This window comes from Nematostella vectensis, chromosome 4, assembly GCF_932526225.1.
Source record: "Nematostella vectensis chromosome 4, jaNemVect1.1, whole genome shotgun sequence".
NCBI classification, from domain to species: domain Eukaryota; kingdom Metazoa; phylum Cnidaria; class Anthozoa; order Actiniaria; family Edwardsiidae; genus Nematostella; species Nematostella vectensis.
In genome coordinates, this window is record NC_064037.1 from 12,022,831 (window position 1) to 12,048,734 (window position 25,904).

The 25,904-nt window shown below is 39.4% G+C and overlaps 1 protein-coding gene and 1 long non-coding RNA gene across 3 annotated transcripts; one reads left to right on the forward strand and one right to left on the reverse strand.

The window, feature by feature from the left end:
- Positions 1 to 144: 144 nt before the first annotated feature.
- On the forward strand, positions 145 to 20,972 carry LOC116620713 (kinesin-like protein KIF12). 2 transcript variants are annotated; one of them, XM_048727060.1, is made up of 26 exons: positions 145 to 308; positions 685 to 890; positions 3,374 to 3,493; positions 3,890 to 3,968; positions 4,516 to 4,640; positions 4,713 to 4,782; positions 5,212 to 5,270; positions 6,967 to 7,060; positions 8,071 to 8,209; positions 8,658 to 8,749; positions 9,804 to 9,873; positions 11,254 to 11,337; positions 11,932 to 12,050; positions 12,336 to 12,440; positions 12,584 to 12,664; positions 12,901 to 13,021; positions 13,672 to 13,729; positions 13,846 to 13,917; positions 14,404 to 14,458; positions 14,570 to 14,622; positions 14,965 to 15,059; positions 16,303 to 16,374; positions 17,274 to 17,405; positions 17,498 to 17,612; positions 17,690 to 18,090; positions 18,437 to 20,972. In XM_048727060.1, the coding sequence occupies exons 2-26, from the start codon at positions 724 to 726 to the stop codon at positions 18,535 to 18,537; spliced, it is 2,679 nt and encodes an 892-aa protein (XP_048583017.1). In that variant the 5' UTR covers positions 145 to 308; positions 685 to 723; the 3' UTR covers positions 18,538 to 20,972. The 2 variants fall into 2 exon arrangements, with proteins under 2 accessions (XP_048583017.1, XP_032242264.1); XM_032386373.2 differs by lacking the exon at positions 16,303 to 16,374 and having other exon boundaries at positions 150 to 890.
- Positions 6,860 to 8,076, reverse strand: LOC125561955. The gene is made up of 2 exons (XR_007307664.1): positions 7,359 to 8,076; positions 6,860 to 7,004 (listed from the first exon to the last, which is right to left on the reverse strand). It is a non-coding gene; the product is annotated as an uncharacterized LOC125561955 (long non-coding RNA).
- Positions 20,973 to 25,904: the final 4,932 nt, after the last annotated feature.

Sequence of the window (25,904 nt, forward strand, 5' to 3'; positions counted from 1 at the left end):
TAATCATTCAGAGATTCGAAGCTCAATAAAATTGTGTTTAAATATAAACGACAGATAGAAGAATGCTCGATTTATATGCTGGAACTCGGTAATTGTTCTTACAACGAATAGGAACTTTTGTTTTCGGGGTTATTTGAACGGAGAGCAATGCAGGAGCATGACCCTAGGGGGTTATCGCTATTGGTCATTCGACAAGTACACGGGCTAGCCTTTGTTTTCTGTTGTCCCTAGGAATGAACAGCAAAGCAACAGCAAACATTTTCTGCGTTTCGCTAAGTAATTGTCCAAGAAAGGAGAGGGCATATAGGGTTTGTGGAAATTAAGACAATTTAATTCGATATCTTATACCCCAATGTTGGGTGAATAATTAGCGAATAGTGCGAAATCTTACCAATATTCATTCAGTGTTTGGGACACGGTGTTTGTAGAAGTGTCAGTCAAATCTTCCTCCACGTCGCGATGTTGGATCCTCAGTTTTCAGAGTAAATACCGACTTGTAGGACCGTAAGTTCATAGCAAACATGAGCTACAGATCTACAGGACAAGTTGATCTCTAAACTTGGTATTAGCAATTGGGTATCAAGGCGGTAACTGCGACGATGGAGGCCAAATGCGGGCATGTAGTGTAGTGTTTAGCGCGAGGTGTAGATTTGTACGAGAAGAATTATAATTTATACACTTCAGGATGGCAAGTGCAGATCGTCGTAATTACTTTTGACGGGAATGGCTGAGAGCCATGACGTTTACAAATCGACGAACTCGGCAGCTACAACAAGCGGAGAAGATATGAAAACCGAAAGCAGTACAACATTGTACAGTGAAAGTTCTTCCGTTGATGAAAGATCACCGTCCGACTCGGATTCGCCTAGAAATACTCCCCCGTCGCGAAGGTAAGATCATTAGCGTGAAATATAAAATCCTTTACAGGTTTCTAATAAAGTTCCAGCTGATTTAATATAGCTACTGTTTAGGCTAAACAAATTAAAACGTATGCGAGCGGACACGCGATTTCCTGCTCAAGCCGCGATTTGTTAAATCCTGCAAGAATTTTGCTTCTTAGCTATCAAGCTGTTTAAAGATTTTTAAAAAAAACTTGTATATCTTCTGTAATAAAACCAAGAGTAAATTTTGTTTCTTATGATAACGGAATTGCTTGCTGTGCTGTTTATAGTGGAAGTTTAGCGATTGATTGCACATGTCCCTCAGCCGTGTCGGCTACAAAATTGTCTGTGAATGTAAAGTTGTAGATCTTCACTCTCTTGAATGTTTACATACCAATAACTATGCCAAAAGGTTTCAACAAGTGGCGATAATTCCTAACAACATATCATTTTGAAAAAAAAAAGGAAATTTAAATCTATTATTCAATTTAAGTTGAGCTTTTGATTTACAACCGCTTTTTAAAAATGAAATAAAAGTAAGCTTGTTATAAGAAAGAAAGAATAAGTTTTCAAACAATCTACGTAAGTACTTTTCTATTTTAGTTTCATATCTCCATTTGCCATCTATCCAATATCAATTTGGTCTGATACTATCGTATCTTTATGCCAAAGAAATGGTGTTTATAAAAGCGTATAAAGCAAGCATATCAATATACAATAATTCATGCTGTCTGACAAGGCTGTGTAATGTGTACACAATAAGCACGCGAAATTCGACACCGTAAGAGGAATCAAAATTCCATTTCCTGATTTCAAATGCCTGCATTGTAATTTTTGATCCTTTATTTATATAGCGCAATGTTTATATGCATCATGCATAACACATTACCGCGACATATCAATTTATATTCCTACGGAATACAGCGTTATTGAAAGGATATGCTCAGAGAAAATTGTACTATATTAAGTAACGTGTATAATTTCTAATAGTAATACTAGTAAGCTTATTTCCGTGAAACAATGTAACTTAATTTTTTTTTTCAAAGCATGATTAAATTTGCATTACATCTCGCCAAATATTTAATGGAATTATGCTGACAAAATGTTTAATCAAACAAAGGGATTAATCGTTTTCGAACGATTTAAACTTTTGCAAATGCTCGGGATAACATATCCGATTGCTAATGAAAAAAAATTAAACTAGCTGAACCTGTTTTTTCTCTAAAAATAAAGAAATAAAAAGAATAGAAGCTATCGGTCGCAATGTTTGGCTTTAAGTATTTCATACAAAATTGTTGATTTTACTTATAATACCTGCTTGATGACGATGATGTCATTGACCACAGCATTTCATGACTAGAATGAATAATTGATAAATAGGACAAAGTGCTCACTGTGAAAATATTATGTGACGCGCCATTGTTTGAAACCATGTTATAAATTGAATATAGGAGAAAAAAACTGGTATAAAGCTTTTGATTTTTTTTTAGTGTTTGACCTCTTCGATTTTTTTTTCATGAGTAATGCAAACAATATATTTGTTGTCAAATACACGTCATTACTGTTAAGAAAACTACATTTATTATAGTACAATATACTTAATGGATTGTGAAAATGTGTTAATTTGCTGATTACTAAACAATACAGCATTCTCATTTTCAAGTGCTTTTTTGTAAAAGATTTAAATTACCATAACAACAGTCATGTAACTGTGATGCACACAATACAATTTAGTGGTTGGTTTTTGTCTTGTCTTGGTAAATCCCAAGGTAAAGGCGAAATTGATTTGCTGTAATGTTATGAGTATTGTTATCAGTTTTAAAATTTGTCCCTCAGCATCATTTGAAGGTGAACTACAATAATCCTCACAAATTAAGCTTTGCTCCCAAAAAAAAGGTGTATTGTTTGGTTTGTTTTCTTTCCTAGTGCAAATAAGTACAAATGATGGATCAAATCTTTTGTCATGATTTTGATTGTTTCTGACTGTAAGTTAGGAAAAAAACAGTTGCTGGGGCATAAGATCCAGGATTTTAAAAATTTCTTTATACTGTACATAATTTTTGCTCCAACGTTTTAATGTATTTTTTCTAAAATGTTCAGGGGTGGATTATGGATTTTTAAAAGAGAGAACACCAACATGTGGATGGGGGCAACAATATAAATCATTTGTCAGGAAGTGTTATGGAATCTAAGCTTAAATACATTTCTGATGGTGACAGTGATTTTATGGGAGTCCATCCCCAAGGTCTAAGCTCTTGCCAAATAAAAAAAACAACTTTCATAACTTTTTGTGTTTCTAATAACTTCCTGTCTGTTTGGCCACCAACTTGCTTTTCACTTGCTCGCAATTGAATTCAAACATTTTGATTTTAAAGCCATGTTTCTTTACATGTATTTGCACATTTCATTTCAGAGAACAATGCATTGCTCACAGATTCTTGGAAGCGAATATTGATCATATTAGAGATATTTGTTTTATTCCCTCTTTGCAGCCAGGCAAGTGAGACTTCATCTAGTCGCCCCTCATCTTTCCATTCTGGACTTTCATCAAGATCTACCACTGAGAGTGAACTAGAAGGTCATGGGGCAGACAACATACGTGTTGTTGTAAGGTATGAATAAACAATAGGCAGGGGTGCAGCTATGGAAGGGGCATATGAGCCCATCCCTAATCATTGGTTTGCCTGGAAATATGGCTTTAAAAAGCACTCCTAAATCTCTCATACCCTCAGTAGGAAAGTCATGGATAAAAAAAAGAATTCTGCATCAAAAAAGGACTGGGGTATTGGGAACTGTTTAGGGATCCTTGGGAGCTCAGGCTAACAATCTTGGTCTTATTGGTCACTAACCTACCAGAGACTCATGGCTTAGGCTTTCAGGACCCTATGTCAGATGATAATCCATATTTTAATTTAGGTCCCAGTTGATATTGAGATTTTTGGGGTTTTCCACATTTTTTCACCATTTAGTGACCTAATGTTCTGATGGTTTTGTGTCTATATGTCTAGAGTTAGGCCACTCAACTCATCAGAAAAGGAGAAGGCTAGTAAGAATATCATCAAGCTTCCAGGAGATGGGGCTATTTGGGTAGGTAAAAATAGACATATGGTTGCAGTTTAATAAGAAAATAGTAAACTGTCACTCACGTCACTGCAATGTTATAGGAAGTTATTACGGAAATCCGATCTAGGCCAAGGGAACAAGCAGCAAGTAGGACAAGACTGTAGCAGGGGGTGGGGCACTGGGGGCACGTACCCCCCAATATTTTCAAAAATTATAAGGAAATCACCAGTAGGGGTGTGGCTGTGCCCCCCAATATTTTCTTAATGTTTCTGTATGGTGCCCCCCCTTAAACGTGGCCTCCTGCTATTGCACTGTAGGAGACTTGTACTATGCTTAGCTACTTTTGCTAAAGGTGAGGTGGTAAAGATAATTTGAAAAGCCCTAAAAATGTTATTATTTTAAGCATGAAAGCTGATGTGCTGTTTATAGAGACTACAATTGCCCCTGGGAGCTACAAGTATATTTAACTTTGCACGATTGAGTTTTGGAGGAAATTCTTAGTTGAAAATTGTGTGCCCACATATTAGCCCAGGGAACTGGTATTAATAATGAGCTGTTTTTATTATTCCAGATTGATAATAGCTTTGGTCAGATAAAGCCATTTACTTTTAATGTTGTCCTTGCGGAAAATACCAGCCAGGCTGAGATGTTTGAGGAATGTGGGATAAAACATCTTGTTAACATGGCTCTAGAGGGGTAAGCACATGAGCTAGTGACCATTCGATAATATCTGAAGGGCTTAACAAAGATCAACCTGAATTTTTTTAGGTATTCTTGTACTGCTTTTGCTTTTGGTCAAACTGGATCTGGCAAAACCTTCACCATCACTGGACCACTGGTGAGTATCGCTATGTTTCCTTCTCAGGTGTGTACCTAGGGGTATGTGTAGGGTGCGGCCCTTATTCCCACTCTTGGCTGCCAAAAAGTGTGTAATTTCTTATTAAGGATCATCGATCCTAAATCCTTTTTCCAAATAATGCCTTTGTGGAGCTTCACACAGCCGATCCCATGTATTCAGCTTCTACTGGTACATAGACATTAGTTGAAGGTTTCTTGAAAGCCCTTTAATGTGGTGCAGTGCTGGTTAGAGGGGCTACCTTGTTGGTGGGCAGCCTAGTAAATGGTTTTCCCAACATTTCCTAACCATAATGTTTTCAACTTTTTTTGCATGAGGCTGCTAGAAACAAATGTTTGCAGTAAAAGTGCTGCTATTTGCCTTTTGGCATGATATCTGATGAGAAATGCTTTTTGGTTGACCCATCCACAGGACGGTCAGTACCAGGAAGGAGCCTTGCCAACTCCAGAGATGCAAGGACTTATAGAGAGGTAAGCGCTATGCCCATAACATTTCTAACAATCTGCTTTTTTGTGTAAAGGAGTAGAGTAAAAATCACAGAGATGTCAAGTTCATAACATGGGGAACCATCTACTATGTTTATCAATGTAAAATGTATTTGTGAAACTTGTTTTTATTATTCCCTTTTATTATCAAAAATAGATCCACACCTTCCCCGTCTCTGCTTCCTTCCTCTTCACTTCGTTTTCCATCTCCACTTTTCTGTCCATCAACGCTGTCCTCTTCTTGTCCACTTCCTTCTCTGTCTCCACTTCCTTGTCATCCCCACTTCCTTTTCTTCTCCACTTCCTTCTCTGTCTCCACTTCCTTCTCTCCTCCACTTCCTTCTCTGTCTCCACTTCCTTCTCTGTCTCCACTTCCTTCTCTGTCTCCACTTCCTTCTCTGTCTCCACTTCCTTCTCTCCTCCACTTCTTTCTCTGTCTCCACTTCCTTCTCTCCTCCACTTCTTTCTCTGTCTCCACTTCCTTCTCTCCTCCACTTCCTACTCCCCTCCACTTCCTTCTCTGTCTCCACTTCCTTCTCTCCTCCACTTCTTTCTCTGTCTCCACTTCCTTCTCTCCTCCACTTCTTTCTCTGTCTCCACTTCCTTCTCTGTCTCCACTTCCTTCTCTGTCTCCACTTCCTTCTATGTCTCCACTTCCTTCTCTTCTCCACTTCTTTCTCTGTCTCCACTTCCTTCTCTCCTCCACTTCTTTCTCTGTCTCCACTTCCTTCTCTCCTCCACTTCCTACTCCCCTCCACTTCCTTCTCTGTCTCCACTTCCTTTTTTGTCTCCACTTCCTTCTCTGTCTCCACTTCCTTCTCTGTCTCCACTTCCTTCTCTGTCTCCACTTCCTTCTCTGTCTCCACTTCCTTCTCTGTCTCCACTTCCATCTCTGTCTCCACTTCCATCTCTGTCTCCACTTCCTTCTCTGTATCCACTTCCATCTCTGTCTCCACTTCCATCTCTGTCTCCACTTCCTTCTCTGTCTCCACTTCCTTCTCTGTCTCCACTTCCTTTTTTGTCTCCACTTCCTTCTCTGTCTCCTCTTCCTTCTCTGTCTCCACTTCCTTCTCTGTCTCCGCTTCCTTCTCCCCTCCACTTCCTTCTCTGTCTCCACTTCCATCTCTGTATCCACTTCCTTCTCTGTCTCCACTCCCTTCTCTGTATCCACTTCCTTCTCTGTCTCCACTTCCTTCTCTGTCTCCACTTCCATCTCTGTATCCACTTCCATCTCTGTCTCCACTTCCTGCTCTGTCTCCACTTCCATCTCTGTCTCCACTTCCATCTCTGTCTCCACTTCCTGCTCTGTCTCCACTTCCTTCTCTCTTCCACTTCCTTCTCTCTTCCACTTCCATCTCTGTCTCCACTTCCATCTCTGTCTCCACTTCCATCTCTGTCTCCACTTCCTTCTCTGTCTCCACTTCCTTCTCTGTCTCCACTTCCTTCTCTGTCTCCACTTCCTTCTCTGTCTCCACTTCCTTCTCTGCCTCCACTTCCTTCTCTGTCTCCACTTCCTTCTCTGTCTCCACTTGCTTCTCTGTCTCCACTTCCTTCTCTGTCTCCACTTCCTTCTCTGTCTCCACTTCCTTCTCTGTCTCCATGTCGTTCTTCGTCTCCACTTTTTCTCTGTCTCCTTCTTTGACCGTGGCAATCTTATTCTAGAACCTGTTTTTATCTCCAGGTCATTCCAGTACATGTTCCACGAAATGGAGAGAAAATCTGAAAGAATCAGTTACACTCTGAGGGCATCCTACCTAGAAGTCTACAATGAAAGGGTATTGTTTATTAGAGACCAAAACTGAAAATAAGAAATGCAGAATAGCTCCTTGTATGTTGAACAGCCAGAGGTTTTTTATTTTACTTGTAATAAACTTACTGCGACAAATGCTTGTCAACAAGTTCCATCTAGTTTCAACGAGCCTTTGTTTTGTGGTGATATGGTGTGAAAAGAAGTCTAACCAAGGATCTTGTTATACGAAAACTTCCACCTCAATTTGATTTTGGGTCTGCAAAGGTTTATTGCTTTTACCTTATTAAATAATTTAGTTCATCAAATAACGTTAAAACACTCACCAATATTCAATAGGCATGTTGACCAATCGGATGTCGTTTTTCGGACACGTGAATAGGTTTTATACCTAGCAATACACCCAACAAATCTAAAGCACGGGGAGGGAATTGAAATCGTCTCTAGGGAAATATTGGGGTACAATAGAAAAACAATGACAGACATGAAGGATTATATAAAACCCTCATGACGTCATGAAGCTATATATAATGTTGCATCAAGCAGATTTGTCAAATAAACAACGACATACGTAAGATCACATACAGTAAACTACTTTATTCCTAGTAAATAGCATAGTTTTCAATCTACTTTCAATATACTTTATTCCGGTAGTCTTTTTAATGACAATTCAAAAGCTATTGTTGTTGTCGTTTTCCATCTCGATTGATCAACATGCCTATTGAATATTGATGCGTGTTTTAAGCTTCGCCCTCGGGAGTTTATACCCGCGAAAACACCCCTTCTCGTGTTTTAAATAGTACTTATACTACAATGTTATACTATAAGAGTGTCTCATCTGTGCAATTTACATTGTGACTCTCTGTGGATGTGCATTACGTGATACATGCTTTTCTCAGAATGCTGAGTCATGACTCTAGAGATGTTGCATCACGTGATACATTCTTCTCTCAGAATGCTGAGTCATGACTCTGGTGATGTTGAAGCACGTAAAACATGCTTCACTCTCAAAGTGCTGAGTCATCATTTCTTCTGTAGGTCAAAGACTTGCTGAACCCCTCCAGTGCGCATGATTCGCTGCCAGTCCGCTGGTCACGTAACCGCGGCTTCTACGTGGAAAATCTGTTTTTCGTTGAGTGTGACAATATGGACGATTTGATGGCCGTGCTGGAGGAGGGTATGTACTACACCAGATAAAACTTCATCTGTAGTTTGTTTAATGCGCGAAGTGCGGTGTTCATGACCATACGTTGGTGTACCTCCACTGGCCACTTATAGACTGTGCCAAAAAGGTCGGGCAAAGGTTGACCTTCAAAAAGAGGATAATATAGCCGCGGGAGGGGGCGAGTTCATGGTGAGAAAATTCTGGCATCCTTCCTAACCACATTCCCTACCTCCCCACACATACATGATTTTGTTATCCACACCGTCTTCCTGAGGTACACTGAATCTCGTAGATGAAAAGAATGGTGTGAATGCTTCAATTATCTTTTGTTCCGTTTTCCATCGCTTCAAAGAGCTGTCTCAGATTTGTTGCGCACAGATCACAGAGGGATATATATTTTGTTATATATCTTTTGACCGTTCTTTCAATAACATCTGCTTTGTTGTCTTGCCTTTTCTAGGTCTTAGGTACCGTCAGGTCGGCTCGCATATGATGAACGATCACTCAAGCAGAAGCCACACCCTTCTCACTGTCTATATCGACATTGAATTGGTAAGACCCACTGTGCCTACTAGCTGGTCACGCTAAGCTTAAATATATATAAGCTTATAAGCTTATATAACACCGTAATACATATACATATACATTGAATCCTATAAAGTTTCTTCTTTAAGGGAACTTTAATAAAGTACACCGTTTTATTTCTCGTGCGCTAACATTTGTATTAACTTTTCGCTGCTATGGTTTTAAAGACAACCTTTGGAAGCACGTGTCAAAAAGTCAATTACCCGTCCTGTCTTGAGAATCGTGTTTCTTTTCCCTTGGTCTTTCCTTGGGGGTAATTTTTAGTGTGTATAAAACATCTAAAAGAAACCATTATTATCACCAAACTGAGGCTTGGATATATTCCCCCTGAGCTCCTGTTGGGGTAGGAAAGAGAACTCGGTTTCAGAGGTGCCCCTGTGATGCATAGGGTTAGTAAAGCTGTAAGCATTTTTACTCAGGTCGAGCATTATTACGTCTTCAATTTTTATTTGCTGTTCTTTGATTCACGATTCTCATGTCCTGATGAATGTCAAAAAAATACCGAAATGTCAGGATATCTGTTTTTGCCCTTATTTAAAATAAAATTTAAACTTTATCCGGGACCACAAGTATGTCCTTTGGGATCCAGGAACGACGCTGGTTTTGCTCCTTTTTTTCAATTGTTCCGCTAGTTTGTACAAAGCAGGGGAATAGTCTTAAACAATAAATAGTCTGTCCTTTTTGTGTGTGTGTTTTTTTTTTAGTTTTAAAGTTTCGAACACTTCTGCCGCACTATATGTTTTTTGTATGTACTGTTCTTTTTTATTATCACCCGACCTGTGTCATTTCGTACTTACTTTAAGAAATTTCTAGATAGTCTATTTAGAAAGCAGCCAAAAACTTACCGAAATAGACCCATAACATAAATACGAACATATAAGCAAAATTTGATGATTGGCGAACTAAACGCTGAAGGCAGCCCAAACACCCCCTCCCCCTTCCCCAGGAAAAGGCAATCGTGCCTAAAGAGAAACTGGTTGCATTTTATCCTTAGCGTTTGATTGTGATTTTCTTATTTCAGTGTGATCCCGATGACGAATCCGGCTTCTCAATTCAGCGTCATGGAAAGCTCAGCTTTGTCGATCTCGCAGGTTGGTCCAATTAAAGATTTTACATCTATTTCAATAAGGTTGAACTCGAGAATCCATGCGTTGCAACCCACAGCGGCTCATGGGTAACGTATAAATGGCTGAATTCTGGATCCTGGTCTCTGAAATACTAAAGAATAAATATTTTACACGTATATAATACAAAATGGAGTAAGGAAACACTCGGTGTTGATCTAGTTGCTCTAAAATATACTTATTTACTTTGCAAAGGGATGCAATCGTTTGCATGGAACTTGAAAGGCTTTGTCATTTTATTTAGCTTTATTGCTTATTTGATTTTTGCGTCGTCTCCACAGTTTGTAAAAAAATATGTATCCAGGTGCTCCGCCTTTAGTCAATGGCTACATCTATGTATTCGAATAATTTGATCCAGTGTATTCCACGCCTCAGGGGTTGCTCTTTGCCTCTTGTGCGACTGTCTCTTGTTGTCAGGGCTAAACCAAGCCGCTAATAGCGTGCTGTGTTGTTCGTTAACCGATGCGCTCAATGCATCGTTAACCAACCAATCAATCTGCTTGAGGGGTTACGGCAAGTATAGAAACGCTTCGTGAGGTTTTGTTTACGAGATCTGAATCAAAGGTTTGAATATAAGCGTGTTTATATGCTTATTGTTGTTAAACGCTGCTGTAGACATTACAACTCTACATTTTCTTTCTTAAAGTACTCAGAATCTTACCCTAGCACGTGCATTATTGTTAAAGAATCATTGATTGTTGATTGGAAACCTTTTTCCTGCAAGGTTTTTCTTTGTTCAACCCACTCTCACTCAAAACCCTTATAGAATCCAGAAAAGTTTCTTTGCCAACATATTGTTTCATATTTTCTCAAACTAGTTGAGTTTGTGTTTTGAACCAGGTTTGGTACTAATTTGATAGATTCTCTTTTATCGCGTGAGTTACAAACCATTATTTATTATAATCTAAGCTGATTCGTCACTTACTGACTCGTCGTATTTAGAATCGGATTTGATTGCTACATGGTTTATTAATAGTTTAGGCTATCAGAAATAAAGAGGGTTATGGGTTTTTTTTAATTGTTTATACATACCCATTATACTATGAAATATTGAATTTATTGTCTGCATGATGTCTTTCACTTTTCCTTTCTGATGTCCTTCAGAGCAAAAGCAAAAATAAAGCATTATTACAAAGAAAACGCTTTGTAGAATTTTTTCATTTATAGTATGTAATTTAATTAAAAACCTTTCAGTCTTCTTCACTGGATAGGGGAAATGGGAAAAAATGACTTAAAAGAAAAAATAAAATATATTAGAAAAGAGACTTCAATGAGGAGTATACAAATAATGGGATTGGGTACAAATAATGTTTTAATTGCACTTTTTTATTTTGTTTTTGTTTCCAGGAAGTGAACGAGTAAAAGAGACGAAATCAGTTGGAGGGACTTTCGCGGAATCCCAAAACATCAACAAAAGTTTGCTCACTTTAGGTACATGGCTTCCAACTCCACAAATGTATACGTTTTTAACTTCTGCATTCATCAATATCATTTCATTTTATTCACTCTATCACCAACTTATTCACAATTTCATCTGGAAAGGTCACATACGTCTTTCCGAAGAAGCTTCTTCCCCGAAGACGCTTTAATAAAACGTAAATTTTCCGGAGTCGTAAACATGTGTTTTGTTGAATCCTTTTTAATATTCTGATTCAAGTTCTATAACTAGGTACAGGGCCGTTGAAGGGGGTAGGGCACTGGGGGCATGTGCCCCCCAATGTTTTCGAAAATTATAAGGAAATGATCAGAAGGGCCATGGCTGTGCCCCCACCATATTTTCTTACTGTTTCTGTATTGTGCCCCCCCCCCCCCCCCTCCGTCTTACGTGGCCTGTTACGGCTCTGAAGTATTTTGATGTATTGAGAAGAATCGGAATGTCATAATAGTCTCTACTCTCCTTCTCGTGTCACTCAACGTCTGTTCTAGTCACCTGTGCAGTCCACTTCTGTCACGCAAAGCGCTTGACAATTCGTAACATTTTTGTACACACCGGCTAACAGTATTCTACATGACCTTGACCTTTAGGTAACTGTATTTCTGCTCTGAGCGACCAGAAGAAAAGAGCTGGGCACATTCCATACAGAGACAGCAAACTCACCAAACTATTGGCTGATAGCCTGGGAGGGGATGGCGTTACGCTTATGGTATGTCACGCAACACAGTTTTTACAAGAACGTTTAATTTGAGGTGTATGCAGCCATGATATGTTATTTAGAACATTGTAACGTATAATCCTGTGAACGTGCAGATTTCTTTGCTTCAATTTTTTCCATGCGCGTTTTACATCCCCGCATACTTTGAAACGTTTCTTTTATTTTTGCGGTGTTTTTATCCAATTTCTTTCCATCCCTCCTGTTGTTATGTCGATTATGTTATGTCGTTATGTTGCAAGCATGCACCACGCTTCACAAGCTACCGTTTCATTACAGATTGCATGTATTTCACCCTCTTCCTCTGTCGTGTCTGACACGTTAAACACCCTTCGTTATGCGAACCGAGCCAAGAAGATTAAGAACAAGCCAGTAGTACAAATGGTATGTAGAACACTTTGCCATATGAAATTATCATAGATAGTTATATTTTCCAGAATGATATTTAGTACAGACCTACACTGGTATATTCAACGCTATTTTTTGTTAACACAATTAAAACTGTTAAAACTGTCCCTAACCTTCAGGATCCCAAAGAACGTCTGATCATGACGCTAAAGCGCGAGATCAAGCTTCTGCGGACGGAGAATAACTACTTCCGCCAACAGGTAGTATATGTCGCTTTCTACTCCTTGCACAGTTAGCACAGCGCGTTTAGGCCCCTTGGAAAGAGAAATCTGTATGGGTTTGTGGTGTCGCCCTCGCATTCTGGATTTGTCACGCTAGGCGGCGCTTGAGTCCATCTAGCATCATATGGCCTTGCGCGTGCACGTGTCATGGTGGATATACAGTGGTAATTTGTGTGATGGTGCCTTTATTCATAATATTTATATTTGTTTTTCAGCTCGGGTTGCCAAGCAGTGAGTCTCAAACAACCATCGCCTCTGATAGCTCCAAGGAGAGCACCGATGAAAACTCCAACAAAGTTTTATTGAAGCCAGGGTCACCTGTACAGCGGCAACCAAGTATGTGCGCAAATCTATAGTTATTTTTCAAATTATTAAATGATTTCGTGGGAGTGGCTAACCGTGGCTCTTAGAAGAGGGGGGTGACATGAATGGATCTTAGCTGGGAGAGGCTAAGGAGCTCTTAGGGGAGGGGGGTGACATGAATGGATCTTAGCTGGGAGAGGCTAAGGAGCTCTTAGGGGAGGGGGGTGACATGAATGGATCTAAGCTGGGAGAGGCTAAGGAGCTCTTAGGGGAGGGAGGTGAAATGAATGGATCTAAGCTGGGAGAGGCTAAGGAGCTCTTAGGGGAGGGGGGGTGACATGAATGGATCTTAGCTGGGAGAGGCTAAGGAGCTCTTAGGGGAGGGGGGTGACATGAATGGATCTAAACTGGGAGAGGCTAAGGAGCTCTTAGGGGAGGGGGTGACATGAATTTATCTTAGCTGGGGAAAAGGGTACCTAAGCGGTTACGCCTTTGCATGATGGGAACTTTGTGGGTGATATGAAATATCTTTGTTTTATTCCTACTATGTTTGTGCTATAACCCCAGGCTTTGTCTATATACAAACCGTCATTCAACCGTGTAAACATAAAGCAAAATTAAAAACTATAAACTTAAGTGTACAATGGGAATCTCGTGTCAATAGTTTTTTGTTGTTGTTGCAGCAAAAATTGAAAGTCTCCTTCTCATCGATAATGAACGAAAAAGACTCACAACGGCAAGGTAGTGCTATAGAACCGCACAAATCCAATTTTAATAATTTTAATTAATGTACTCTCTTTTTAACAAGAAAATTATTCACAGTGTTCCATACCAATGTTTATTATTGTTCTTTTTAGCCTGACGGCTGGTGCAAACAGTGGTCTTTACGACATGTTGCAAGAGTACATGATGGAGAATGAACTTTTAAGGTAATTCATTAAGAAACCTTTAAAAAGTTCTCGTTGTGTTTATTTTTGAAGGCCAGAATCTATCCAATTGGCGACATACACTAAGAAATTACGTGCGTTTTTGGTGGCAAACTCGCGCGCTCAAGCTTTGGCGGCAAATAACAACAAAAAGCAACTTATTCAGCGCTTACGAATCGCAAAAAAAGTTTTTTTTGTCAGAAAGGTATTATTATCATTGAAATATTTTATTTTTTCGTCGCCATCTGGCATGACGACTGCATATATTTCTATATTTGAGCTCGAGGACCACAAGAAGCTGGTGCCTTTAAACGTCATCGCTTGTGCATGTTTGAAGTGATCTTCTTTGCAACATCATTTTATTATTGGGAAAAAGACGAAAAGAGAGTTTCAATGGAATTAAAAAAAACGTTTTCATCCATCAGCAAATGACATTGTTATGACAGGTTTATGGACTGTTGTTGACGCCTTATCATGTTGTGATTAAAGGACAGAGAACTCAGACCTTCACAAATCACGAGAGGAAGTGTCAAGACAACGACTGGTAAGAAAGAACATGAAAATTAAACTAATGATTTCTTCAGGTTTTTCAACCATACCCAGAGCGACAAAAGGCTTTTTTTCCCTCTGATTCTTATGCGTTTCCTTTTTTCAGCTTGTATCTAGGGAAAACGATCGTCTTGTGAAGAAACTGGAAGATTTAGAGAGGTTTGTATTTGTTTCTTGAACAAAGATTACATTTACCCTCGTTTACACCTCAAGAGGGGTACTATAAGCTCCCTAATCATGACAGGGGGTTGGGTGAGGCTAATATAAGAAATCCCTTCTCTGTTAAGTTATGTCCCCATAAAAACATCGACCAGTAAGTTACTCCAAATAATTTTGCAAAACGAATGCGCAAGAGAAATTGTGAGATCACCCCACTCCCAAATGCAAATTAATTGAGAAAATACTGAATGAATGTTTTTTTTTTCTAAGAAATTTCTTCGCATCTTTCGTGAAAAGAATCCAAGTTTCTCTCCTTAGCCTTTAAACTTTTGGCTCTTGTAGGGTGTTCAGTTCTTCGCCGTCGTTCGAACGCCGCTCAGGCGTGTCTGAGGGATCTGTACCCAGTCATGATAATCACAGGAGCAACTCGCATCCCGGTAAATGATAAATTACTCTTACGATAGCATCCCTGCTCATGACAAATGGCCCATGTGGGACAGTGTTGGACAGTATTGATACACTTGTAGTGTACTGATTACTTGTAGTGTACTGATTACTTGTAGTGTGTCTCTTTTGTTATTGTTTTGTAATGAATACTAAAGCCTAAATAGCAAAGTTTACTCTAGGGAGAGACCGTACGCATGGAAACAAATGTTAAACCTTTACCAATTATTGATCAAATTCCAAGTAGAACATAGCCGAAATTAACAATCTTCGCCAGTGTTGAAAAACGCAATACTAGTTTCAGTACCGCGCGGTTAAACCAGCCTTTTTATTTTAAAATAACTGCTTTTTATTTGCGAACTGTCACATTTTGGCTAAGAAATGCTAAGGGCAATGCTAAGGCTATAATTTTCTTTATGACTGCCTCGTTATCTCCATCTTTTGTACAGTAGGGTTTTCAATGCTGTACAGTTAGTCAAAACAGCGACTGAACACAGCCTTTCGTACCTTTACTCGAACGCGATTCAACACTACGGTTGTGTTTGTTTTCGTCAGAGCCCGCGCATACGTTATTCAGCCCTGTCAAATCCTTCCCGATTGCGCGGCCATCAGGCAGAGTAGGATCTGGAACTAGCTCTTTTTACTATGACGTCACAGTTCTTACCCAACACACGCAAAAAAACATCCAGAACGTTAGTAACTATCCACATTTTAGCGCATTTTTTTTATTTTTGCGCAACGAACATTCATTGCACCGACCCATAGCCAAGAATGAGTGGACATTGGAGGTATTAATTTTGTTACCGGCGCGGCACTGGTGCCGTCGACTGAATCATCCCCCTGTATGAAGTTGAACAATAAGCAAGGGCTATTTTAAACCACTCTTCTCATCAAAAGCACCATGCACGTTAAATTATTGTAAACTCTTTCATCTGTGAGTCTGCTCCAAGGCGTCTATTCGGTGTTTTTAGCTAAGAATTGTGTGAATCATCGACTCAGAACCCCCATCTTGTTTTTTTCTCCACCGCTTGGGAGGAGGGGAGGGGGGGCTAGGGGATGAACAACCTCTTGTCCCACCCAGCCCATGCGCGGTCAAATAAAACAAAATGGCCGCTTGTACTCGATGCATCACGTATTCCTGTGCTCAAACACCGAGACACGCCTAGGACCAGGCCTTCCTTCTATTGTCTGCACTTATCCGCTTTGCGACTTGTTTTTGTCCCGTTGACTATGTAGAGATCGCAGCATTGTTAGACAAACTTGTCGCGGGAGGCGACATGAGGTACACCAGACGGCACTCGATCCCAGGTACGCTCGGACAGCGCATGCAATGGCTCACGTACTTATGCAGACGTGCAATGTCCCATGAATGGTCTTATTCCACGTTGGGTGAATAACGGCTTCTTGGTGGTTGTTTAGGTTCTTTGTTTTGTTTTACATTGTTTTTGTTGTTGGTGACGATATCAAGGTTTTATTGCCATTTTCAATAATTTGCGGGCTCCCGTCAACAATTTCCAGCTTCTAAACCGCTGACTTTCTAGCTTCTCCATTATTTAAACAGAATTGTATTTGATGCTTTTTATTGGTAAGCGCAGAGGTGTCGTGATTTGAAATCATTTCAGTGCTGGCCAATCAATCAGCTTCATGGATTTTGAAAGTCAGAAGCTAGAGAAGGCGATCTAGCTTAGTTTATTAATGATTATGATATTGATCTAATAATTTTTTAAATTTAACTTCGTGTTTTTCCCCAAAATTGCTTTGATTTTATGAGTTTCTTATTGTTTTTCTTCTTTACCTTTGCTGTTTGCTCGTTGATGGCTGTTATTCTGTGCGGGTTACATACTACACCTCTTTATCATTAGCATAGTTGCATTGCCAATCTTACTATCACCGCTTCTATCATCAGTATAATCTTAGTCATTGCACATGCACCTCCAAGCAACGCCAGCCCATCGCCCTAACCCCCCAAATATTGGTCATTATTGAATTTTTATAAATACAAATAATTGTCCACGGGAGTATTTAACTTAATATTTAACTTAAAGATCAAAGGAATCTTTTTTTCCATGAACTTCTCATGTACAGGTCTCATAGCAAATTTGCAGGTTAAGCTATGTTACCTACAGAAATCTTTTGATTTCTCTTTTGTCTATCTTCCCTATACATATATTCAGGGAACAACTATTGCCAATTTTGTCTCTTCCCAGATCCCTCGCATAGCGCTAGGACGATGAGGGCAAATTCTGAACCCAGGGGGGTACCCTTGCGCTTCCCACCGCTTTCCAACGGACCTTATCCGAACTACGTCAACGAAACATGGCCGCCAACACGTAATAACAGTGAGTTAGAACGCCATTTTTTCTAGAATAATGTTCGATTGTTTAATTACGTTATTCAGTCCTAGCATAACAACAATTGTTTGCTTTATCAGATGACCTGTCCGACGTGTCAGACGCCCCGTACTCTGCGCATGCGCGGTCACTACCTGAGAACAGAAGGGAGCACACTAACCGCCAGCCAATCTCCAAGTCGAGTCCAGCTAAACTGTAAGTTTTACGCCTTCCATGTGGGACAAAAAGTGTCGATGTTTATAATCATAACCGGTATATATTTTTTTGTATAGGCAAAAAACCGCTCCATCGTCTATCTCTAAGCCTTCAGGCGGCTACGCAAGCTTATACAGTAAAAACAAGGAGAAAGAAAAACGCACGAAAAAGCAGTCTAGACCCAGCGAAGAGCATCCGGCTTCCACGCAAATTGTCCAGCCAGCGCCTACCGGACATGCGCAAAAGGCTTATGGCTATGCTAGTATGATGACATACGCGTCACCACAATCGTACCAGACCCCCGCAGGCTACAGTCACGGTTACTCGGAACAAATTCAGTCTGGGGTACCGGAAGCAAATGTAAACCTGTACCAGCCTCCCGTCGCGGGTAATTATAGCCACGGTTATTCTGGACAGAGACAGCCTGGAGTACCGGAAATGAATATGAATGCATATTACTTGCATTCGCAAACGCAAGGTACGTTCAAAGATTATTCTGTTCTGGTTTGTAGACCTCTTAGTGTGGTTATTTGAAACACAAAAAGGAGACTTATTATATATAGTTATTGTTTGAGATCAGAGTCAATAAAAGCCCTTTAATAACAGAAAACGCTTTGCTTATTTCATTACTTGTAGAAACAGTCGTGGATATATTTTTTTTTTCAAATAGTAAAATTAAACTATAGTGAACACTTTATCTTCCCCTTACTTTACGTGAGCTCCATTTTTATCTTTTTTTACACCCAAAATATTTGGTAGATTGTAATAATATAACGTACATGCCAATTATCGTCTACCAAATTCTCGTTTTGTTTTTATTTTAGCATGGTTAAATAAAGATCGTGGATCAGATAGTTTAGACCCTCGTGTCAACCATCACCAACATACATCACACAACCAGCACCAAAACAGCCCGAACAGATGACACACACACACAGGCTATATATAAGTCAAGCTTGTATATACGCAACCAGCACCAGAACATCACGTTAGCCCGAACAGATGACACCAAGTCAAGCTTGTAAATACGCAACCAGCCAACACCAGAACATCACGTTAGCCCGAACAAATGACACTAAGTCAAGCCTGTAAATACGCAACCAGCATTAGAACATAACGCTAACAACACCAGAACATCACGAACCCAGCACCAGAACATCACGTAAGCCCGAACATATGACACCAAGTTGAGCTTGTAAATACGCAACCAGCACCAGAACATCACGTTAGCCCGAACAGATGACACCAAGTCAAGCTTGTAAATACGCATACTATCAGGCTCAGCATGGCGGCCCAGAGACAGGAAGCCCAGATGGTTGAACCGGCTATATCAATTTTTTTCATGGACCACGTTTTCCGTTAGAGAAAAGTCTACTGAGGACTACTTGAGAACTTCAACAAGTTTTCATGATACTTCGTTAATTCGCTTGGTTCTAGAGCTTTGAACGTAACTAGCTAGTTTACAAGAACATTATTGCCTCGTGCTCAGCGCCGCCATTTCAGTGTATTCTCAGCTTGGCTTGTCAGTAACTGAGAGACGTGCGTGGCTCTGAGCTTGGCTTGTCAGTAACTGAGAGACGTGCGAGGCTCTGAGCTTGGCTTGTCTATAACTGAGAGGCGTGCGTGGCTCTGAGCTTAGCGTGTCTATAACTAAGAGGCCTGCTGGGCTCTGAGCTTGGCTTGTCAGTAACTGAGAGACGTGCGTGGCTCTGAGCTTGGCTTGTCTATAACTAAGAGGCGTGCGAGGGCTCTGAGCTTGGCTTGTCAGTAACTGAGAAACGTGCGTGGCTCTGAGCTTGGCTTGTCAGTAACTGAGAAACGTGCGTGGCTCTGAGCTTGGCTTGTCAGTAACTGAGAAACGTGCGTGGCTCTGAGCTTGGCTTGTCTATGACTAAGAGGCCTGCTGGGCTCTGAGATTGGCTTGTCAGTAACTGAGAGACGTGCGTGGCTCTGAGCTTGGCTTGTCTATAACTAAGAGGCGTGCTGGGCTCTGAGCTTAGCGTGTCTATAACTGAGAGACGTGCTGGGCTCTGAGCTTGGCTTGTCAGTAACTGAGAAACGTGCGTGGCTCTGAGCTTGGCTTGCCAGTAACTGAAAGACGTGCGAGGCTCTTAGCTTGGCTTGTCAGTAACTGAGAAACGTGCGTGGCTCTGAGCTTGGCTTGTCTATAACTGGAGGCGTGCGTGGCTCTGAGCTTGGCTTGTCAGTAACTGAGAGACGTGCGAGGCTCTGAGCTTGGCTTGTCTATAACTAAGAGGCGTGCGTGGCTCTGAGCTTGGCTCGTCTATAACTAAGAGGCGTGCGTGGCTCTGAGCTTGGCTTGTCAGTAACTGAGAGACGTTCGAGGCTCTGAGCTTGGCTTGTCAGTAACTGAGAAACGTTCATGGCTCTGAGCTTGGCTTGTCAGTAACTGAGAAACGTGCGAGGCTCTGAGCTTGGCTTGTCAGTAACTGAGAAACGTGCATGGCTCTGAGCTTGGCTTGTCAGTAACTGAGAAACGTGCGTGGCTCTGAGCTTGGCTTGCCAGTAACTGAGAGACATGCTGGGCTCTGAGCTTGGCTTGTCAGTAGCTGAGAGGCGTACGGGGCTCTAGGACCAGGATACCTGATATACTTAAATAAACATAAATTAAAGTAGGTTACTTCAATGTTGTGCGCAAACTCTATGCGCACCTTAAAAAGTAGCCCTTCTCCACATTGTTCAGTTGGTCACTCAAAGTATGATACTTGCATGGGAATTAGATGCGTTTTTCAATATTCAACTATATTAACTTTAAAACTACCATATAATATTAACTATATATTGACAATTCTGTCAATTTCAACTCAATCCCGACGATTTCCAACATCTAAATCATCTGGCTTTCGTCACTCAATTTTTTTAAGCGTTTTCATTGGCCAGCACTGAAATGGCTGCCAATCACGTCACCTCTCCAAAAGGCGCAGACCGTTAGCAGTTGAAAATTAGACAGTTCGAGAACATCGACAATCGCAGTATAACTTGGTGGCCAAGTTAGCGCGTGTCGCCTTTAAAATCATTTAAGCCAACAATTTTGGAAAAAGAGATGTTTAATCGAGAAATAACATGTTTTTAAAATATCGTGTAAACATAATATATGGTCGTTACCACTATTTTAAGTGTAAAGTCCTCGTTTATTTCATTAGTATACTTTGTACAAAGAAATAAGTATGTATTAATATATAGTATATATTAGTATTAACGATTTATTATTTGACTACTTACATTTACTAAAAGGGCAAGAAAGCATTGTACACGTAACAACAAAGTCGAAAGTTTACTTATTTGAAATCACTTTTAGCTTCCCCTAAACATGATAAAACTACTCCATGATTGGAAAAACGAGTCTTTTATTTAATATTTTTATTTTATTTCTCGCTTCCTAAAGTTATGCTTAGCCAGATATTCAGACGAGCAGGTCAACTCACCATACCATTCTCAAACTGAGGTTTTCATGAGAACGAACGGCCAGCCTAGGCTTTTCTTATAGTACAGGGCCGTAGCAGGGGGTGGAGCACTGGGGGCACGTGCGCCCCCCCCCCCCCCCCCCACCCCAAAATATTTCCAAGATTAGAAGGAAATGACCAGTATAGGCATTTCCTAAAGGCGGAACTACAAACAAAATCTTTAATACTTATTGTCGCTCTAAAACTTCAATAAAAAGCTTCACGAATGCTTGCGATGCTAACGATAACGTCACAAATCACGTGACTATCTCCTTGAACTACATGACATCTTCTAAGTTTGGTTGTCTGGCAATTTTTCTACCTTGTGATATTGGAATTTTATGACGTCCTCGATAAAAATGAAGATTTTTAACCATGAGATTTGGATATTTCTTTTTTTACAGCGAAATATTTCTTTCAGCGAAATCACAAAACCTTAAAAAATCACTGCATTTGGAAATTTCACTATTTGGTATGATATTTGCACAGCAACAAGCACAGCAAATGTGCTTTATATAACCATAGTTCCGCTGTACGTTAGCGCGTTTTAACAATTATTATGTAACAATTTCGGTCACGGATTGCTGCCTGCTCCAGGGGGTAGGATTTCTGCCAATTCCCTAGGCTCTTGAAGCGAACAGTTCTTACAAAAATGCTTAAAAAAAGATTGTGTGCGCTGGTTTAATAACCAGCTTACATTAAGAGATTTTGATAAGTGTCTACCCCACAGATTGAGAAATCCTCTACTAAGGTAAAGAGCTTCACAAATCACTTCGTTGATGTTTTTCATTAGTCCTGTTGGTCTAGCCAGAGTCTACTTACATCCCTATTACCCACGTGCCAAATATATCTTCTCATCATCATTATCCTAAAATCATTTACCACACGCATCAGCGTAATTTCTAATCCCAGGTAAACTTTAACATATCGTTCTGTTAAAACGCTTTTCATTAATCATTTTGGTGTACCTTTCTATGATAACGGACTGTTAAATTACTTAGATGAAAAATGACATTCAATTTTGTGTTGGTTATTACACACATCTAAATCTCAAGCAACGCCTTTATTGAATCGGCGGCAGGGGATAAATGGTGTAAACATCAAGGCTTTTATTTCCTGTAGGCGGATAGACTGTTTTATTAGAAAGCACTGCCTAAAAGCGCAGACATTCATTCACGCCAGTAAAAAAAATGGATATATGAAATTGTTGCGGTCGGGAGAAGGGTTAAAAAAATGCTATAAGTATTTAGGTGGATCCATATACATAAAAAAAAAATGTAAGTAAACAGAAATGCATCAAAAACGTTTATTTTAATTATTTGAGCAAGATGAAGAAAAGGAGCACACCCATGATGGAAATTCACGAGAATCTCTTTATGAATTCTCAAGAATTCTAGGGAGATTTGCTCCAATTCTTAGGAATTCCCAAGAATCCACAAGAATCTTCAGGAATTCGCGATGGGCTCATTTCTGTAGGGGAACTACAATAAGCGTAGAATAAGCACTGCAAGCAGCTCTATGGAGCTTCCATTTGTTATGAATCGGATTTCAGAGGAAAATAAAATTCCTGATAAGTTGGAAAATGGTGAGTGAGATTTTTTCGATGTGGGGAAGTCAATTATCCTTTTTGTAGTTGCAATACTTTTAAGTATCTTGTTCATCGATAACTATACTTTTCTCACTCTCAAATCTATAAACAGGTGAATATTCTGTTGGACTACTACTACTTAGTTATAATCGTATGTTTTATATTCTGTTTGCTGCGAGGAAGTTTCTCCTGAGCAGAAAGGGGCGGCACAGGAACCAAAACATTAACAAAACGTAAAAAAAAAAGGTTAAGAAATCATACAAACAATCCATCAATAAAAAGTTCATTAGATAGATAGCAGCGCTTTTGTTCCTTATTAATAACTTTGTCCTAGTTAAATTTTAGGAGAAAATCTCGTATGCGAGTGGTCACTCGCTCAATACTTTCTTAACCTAAGCACTAGAAACACCTTAAGTGTGGCGGATTTCGTAAATCTTATTAAAGTTTACACTTACACAAATGTGCCAATTCGTGCTCTCTTGTGAGGGCTGTTTCTCGAGGCAGCTTTTAACTACATGGTGTTGATGACAATTTCAGCAGGATTTTTGAGCGGCTGATTTAAATTAAAACAGGTCGCTCAAAAGAAAGAGTTGTTAGGCAAGAACAGCTTAGATTGTATTCTCAATCGCCCCCCCCCCCCCCCCCTTTCCCCCAAAAAAATTACGTTTAAGCTGTTTCATGTTTTTATACATATATATCGATGTGGATTCATTGATGAGGGGTAAGTTCTTGGGTTATAGTTTCTGGTCGTCACAAGAAAGATCGGATGAGTACATTTCCAAGCATAAACAAAACTCAAAACCGTTACGATGCCAAACAAAATACAATTGGGGCACAAAGTTATTGTTCCTAATATGCATGGAACTGGTTCTTTTTGTCTTTGCTTGAGTGAAATTACCCTTGAAAGCTATCTTTTTCAACTATGAAAATGATAATATCTTCAAGCTATATATTTCGTCTCTTGCAAATCATCTCGTCTGAGATTGCGAACGTGGGCGAGCCCTATCAGCAAAGGCGCGAAAATTTTCGGGATTGGTCGGCAGCACCGTAGAAAAAAAGCAAAAACTATTTCATTATATAGCATGTATTAAGTCATTACATGCTTCCTTTGATTCTCAATTAGGCTTTTTTTGCAGGATAAATGAAGAGGGCGTGTTTTTCTCTATTGAAACTTCCGATTGCATTGTGAATTCTTTATGTTGACGTTTGTGTTTGAGTATTTAGGAAATGCGGATCTAAAATACAGATAGCCCTACGTAAGTCAAGAAACAACCAATATAAAATGTTCCACATGTACTATTGGTTTCTGATTCATGACTTTTGGGTGCGGTTATCTCAATTTTAAAATTTCATCTGTAAAAGGAGGCTAATTATAACAAACAATTTCACGATCTAAGAGAAAGAGAAAAACAATAACAAAGAAAGCGAATAAGATAATATTTCAAAAGGATTTCCGCATTATCAAGATAAATCGTTCTAGAAATTTCCAATTACAATATATATTTTTCAAAACATTTCGTCTGAAATGATTTTCCATATACAGAAAAATGTAGTCGTTTTAAAACTTCCTTCCTCGCAGTATTTGACTTTCCATATTATCATTTGGATGTTGTACAAGAAGGATTATTTCCTTGCATTCTAAATTATATCCTTGCATATTACACATTCTGGGCCATTTTGCATGTTTTCCGCTATTCAAAGGATACTGGCTCAGGAGTGAACGAACGAAAACAATGCGAGCTTTAAACCTCCCCGGCACCCGGTGAAATTTCTAAAGCAACCCAAAAATTTTCTTTCTATGCTCGACGAGTAGGTTGAATGACCGGCGGTAAATAAAAATTAGCTGTCTGTTGGAAATCTCGAACCCAGTGAGTTCACAAAAAACCCGACGGAAATCTAAGTTTCGCCGCCGGTTACAGAGGGGTATGATACAATGTTGAAAGATAAAATACTCTCATATTTTGTTGGTTCTTACATTAAAGCTCATACATCTACCTCAAAATACGTTGTCAGCGCGCGCAAAAAGCAAATGGCTATTGAAAAAAAAATAGCAGTCCGTAAAAAAAAAAAAAAACAAAAAAAAAACTTTGATTTAAATATATTTCAACCAGTAGAAAAATATGTATGATTTATTTTTACGATCATAGAGCTATCACTCAGATAATACGGAAATGCGAGAATAGAGGGCGGATATTTACTCCTACTTCAAAAACAGTTCCATCTTTCTATTAAATAAAGTATTCATTCACTGCTTGTCTCTCATAGATAAAAGTAAGTCGTTAGAGTAAGGACTTCGAAAATTTTATATTTTTTCGAACAACCTTAGAATTGGTTAATCTCAAGACGGTCTTCTAAGCTTGCAATGCTTATAAGGGGATTACTCAAAAAAAAAAAGGAAATACAGTATTCGAAATAAAATTCACTTTGAAAAAAAAAATATTTAAAAAACGCTTGTTTATTCTACTAGGCATAATGCTGTGTGTTTATGTGTCTATGGCGTAAATACCACAGGGAAACCAGCGTGTTATCATGTCTTCCAGCCCCGAACTTGTCGATATGTATGCAAATCACCTCAAATAACTAAGAAGAGCTCTGCGCACTTGATTAAATTTTCAACTAGGAAAAAATGCAGGACCTCTAAGTTTTTGCTTCCATTAGTTATTTAATTCAAATCGCGACAATTTGGAGGCTTGGTACATACAGAAAGTAAATGAATAAAATGAATAAGGTAGTTGTTATATACTGCACAAAGATCTTAATTCCAACCCGAAGGAGAAAAGGTTGTTTTTCTTTGCGAAGGTGTTTTATGCCTATTTTGATTATATTTTTTTTCAGACCTCGTCGCCCAACAGGAGAGCTTTTTTGGTATTACAAAAGGTCTTGGTTTTGATAAGAAATGTTGTTTTTGAATTGAAATTTGATGATATTCTTGAATTTCAAGTCTCTAATGTAAAATAACCGCTTGGTGTTGAAGGAAACATTAATGGTTTTCACCGGAACCGCTTCTTCAACCAGCAGAAAGAAAAACATAGAGATAGCGCCAGTTTCAAACAATAGGTAAAATGCTGCCTATGATCATGTACATCTAAATAGTATTACTATACTCCAAAAACTGGAAACCGACTCTGCCAAATTTTCGTCTTTAATAAGACTTCTTCAGGGCAGACTGCCCAGAAGTCTGCCCTGAAGAAGTCTTATTAAAGACGAAAATTTGGCAGAGTCGATTTCCAGTTTTTGGAG

Excerpts from the sequence above, each read along its gene's own strand:
- LOC116620713 (XM_048727060.1), top strand. The coding sequence starts at position 724 with ATGGCTGAGAGCCATGACGTTTACAAATCGACGAACTCGGCAGCTACA. Across the intron at positions 8,750-9,803 it reads TCTATATCGACATTGAATTG|TGTGATCCCGATGACGAATC; the intron begins GTAAGACCCACT and ends TTCTTATTTCAG. Across the intron at positions 13,730-13,845 it reads AAAAGACTCACAACGGCAAG|CCTGACGGCTGGTGCAAACA; the intron begins GTAGTGCTATAG and ends TGTTCTTTTTAG.